The sequence below is a fragment of the Didymella exigua genome, assembly GCF_010094145.1.
Source record: "Didymella exigua CBS 183.55 unplaced genomic scaffold M421scaffold_3, whole genome shotgun sequence".
Taxonomy (NCBI): Eukaryota; Fungi; Ascomycota; class Dothideomycetes; order Pleosporales; family Didymellaceae; genus Didymella; species Didymella exigua.
The window spans coordinates 1,515,959-1,518,572 of NW_022984777.1; the positions used below are offsets into that span (position 1 = coordinate 1,515,959).

The 2,614-nt window shown below is 44.5% G+C and overlaps 3 protein-coding genes across 3 annotated transcripts; 2 read left to right on the plus strand and 1 right to left on the minus strand.

Annotated features, from left to right (window-relative positions):
* Positions 1-16: 16 nt before the first annotated feature.
* On the plus strand, positions 17-259 carry M421DRAFT_1668 (uncharacterized protein; the record flags this gene model as incomplete). The annotated part of the gene is made up of 1 exon (XM_033587734.1): positions 17-259. A coding segment is annotated over one exon (243 nt), but the record flags the coding sequence as incomplete, so codon positions are not given.
* Positions 260-454: 195 nt separating this feature from the next.
* Positions 455-610, plus strand: M421DRAFT_52977 (uncharacterized protein; the record flags this gene model as incomplete). The annotated part of the gene is made up of 1 exon (XM_033595069.1): positions 455-610. A coding segment is annotated over one exon (156 nt), but the record flags the coding sequence as incomplete, so codon positions are not given.
* Positions 611-877: 267 nt separating this feature from the next.
* On the minus strand, positions 878-1,379 carry M421DRAFT_416711 (uncharacterized protein). Its single transcript, XM_033591168.1, has 2 exons — positions 1,164-1,379; positions 878-1,133 (listed from the first exon to the last, which is right to left on the minus strand). The coding sequence occupies exons 1-2, from the start codon at positions 1,232-1,234 to the stop codon at positions 983-985; spliced, it is 222 nt and encodes a 73-aa protein (XP_033453371.1). The 5' UTR covers positions 1,235-1,379; the 3' UTR covers positions 878-982.
* Positions 1,380-2,614: the final 1,235 nt, after the last annotated feature.

Consider the following 2,614-nt stretch of genomic DNA (forward strand, 5'->3'; position numbering starts at 1 on the left):
GCTGCTTGACAAAGGCGCCGACGTCAACGCGCAGGGTGGATTGCACGGCAACGCACTCCAGGCAGCTTCATTTAGAGGCCACGAGCAGGTAGTTGAAGCGCTGCTCGACAAAGGCGCCAACGTCAACGCGCAGGGTGGACAGTACGGCAGCGCACTGTACGCAGGTTCAGAGGGAGGCCACGAGCAGATGGTAAAGATGCTGCTTAATGCAGGTGCTTATGAGCCCAAGGAAGACGATTCTTTGTTGAGATTAGAATAGTTTCGCTCACCCACCCAGCAATTTGAGCGAGCAGCAAAGATACGCCGTGGAGGGTGACTCAAGGCCGTCGGCATTTGCCACATTACTCTAAGAGTTGTGTCAGGTAACGTACTCTATCACCAAGCCAGTCATATCACCGAACCGGTCAAAATCTGCCAAGACCAACACAACTCCGCACTTCACAGTATGTCTTAACAACATCACGACCTATTGCTTCAACACAAAGGGAGACTGCAGCTTGCTCTCCAGACCTACAATACTGGACAGTTTCAGAGCCATCAGGCTGCTGCTGCTGCATTCAACGTTAACCAACGCAGGCTCTCTGAACACGCTAGCAATACTCCATTTTGACTCAACGTACGCGCAAACTGCTAGAAGCTCACTGCAACTGAAGAGCAGACAATTGTCTAATATATCCTTAACCTTAATTCGCAAGGATTTGCGCCTTAGCTGTGTAAGGTGGCAGAAATAGCTAATAAACTATTAGGTGTGCGTGGTGGGGAGCCTATTAGTAAACTCTAGGCTATAAGATTTATAATGTGTTTAGATTAGCTTAAGATAGTGTTTAACTAAGCAAAGGACAGACAGAGGATACTACAGGAAGATCCTGAGGTAATTAACGCATAGTTTATGCTAGTAGAGGGTACTAAGGCTAAGTATAGCATCTACAACAATAACGCGCACAACTTTAATAAGACTAGGTTCTAGATGGGCGTGATAGGGTTAATAAAGGTTGTCACAGGCGCTGAGAGACGCGCTTGACCTGAGCTTGTTCAGCCAGGCGATTGGGAGTGGGTTACAGTTATACAGAGCATCTGCGCTGCTGGATATGCGACCCTGCCTTTCATCATCTACAAAGGACGCATCCACATCTCTGCCTGGTACAAGGAGACGGATATATCACACAATTAGAAGCTCTCTGTCTCTAAGAACAGCTGGACAAACAACGCGCTTGGCCTTGAGTGGTTGAAGCATTTTGACGCGCATACAAGAGCGCGTTAGGTAGGGGGATACAGGCTACTCATCTTGGACGGCCATAAGAGCCACCTTAACCAGGATTTTAAGGACTATTGCCTAGATAACAAGATCCTTACTCTCTGTATGCCAGCTTACTTGTCACACATCCTCTAGCTGCTTAACGTGGTCTGTTTCTCGCCGTTGAAGCGCAAGTACTCCTAACGCGTCTAGGACTTGGCACGCTAACGCGTCTTCCACATTAACAAGGAAGGCTTCCTTCCAGCCTTTAGAGACGCGTTTCTTAACGTGTTTACAAAGGCTAACTGTTAGAAGGCCTTTAAGGCATTAGGGCTAACGTAGATTATCACCGAGCCGGCCATATCACCAAACCAGCCACTTTCTCTTGGCACAACCACCTTTTACCCTAACACAACATGCCTTAATAATAACAACTTCAGAATACTACTAGAGAAGGCAGAGTTATCCTTGCTATCTAGGCCTTCTATGCTAGCCAATTTCGCAGTATCCACAGCGCTGCTAGAGCGTTGAACGTACCTTATTAGTAGGTCTCTAATTGCCTTTACAATATTATGTTTTAACTAGACGTACGCACTAATTGCTAGAAACTTACTATACTAGAGGAGCAGACAATTATCTAGTATATACTTAACCTTAATTCGCAAGGATTTGTGCCCTAGCTATATAAGGTGGCAGATATAGCTAATAAGATACTTAGTGTGCGTGGTGAAGAGCCTGTTGGCAAACTATAGGCTAGTAGGCTTATAACGCGTTTAGACAAGCTTAAAATAGCCTTTAATTAAGCTAAGGATAGACAGAGGATACTATAGGAAGATCCTAAGATAATTAGCACATAGTTTAAGCTAGTAGAGGATACTTAAGTTAAGTATAGCGTTTACAACAACAACATGCACAACTTTAATAAAACTAGGTTCTAGATAGGCGTTGCTTTGTCTTTAAAGGTTGTAACAGGCTTAGAGAGACATGCTTAGCTAGAGCTTGTTCAGCCAGGTGATCGCGAGTGGGTTACCGTTATCCAGAGCATCTGCGCCGCTAGGTATGCAACCCCGCCTTTCATCATCTACAAAGGACGCGTCCACATCTCTGCCTAGTATAAGGAGACAGATATACCCTACAATTAGAAGCTCTTAGTCTCTAAGAACAGTTAGACAAATAATATGCTTAGCCTTAAGTAGTTAAAGCACTTTAACACATATATAAAGACACGTTAGGTAGGAGTGTATAGGTTGCTTATCTTAGACAGCTATAAGAGCTATCTTAACTAGGAGTTTAAGGACTATTGCCTAGAGAACTAAATCCTTACTCTCTACATGCTACCTTACTTGTTGCATATCCTCTAGCTACTTAACATGGTCTATT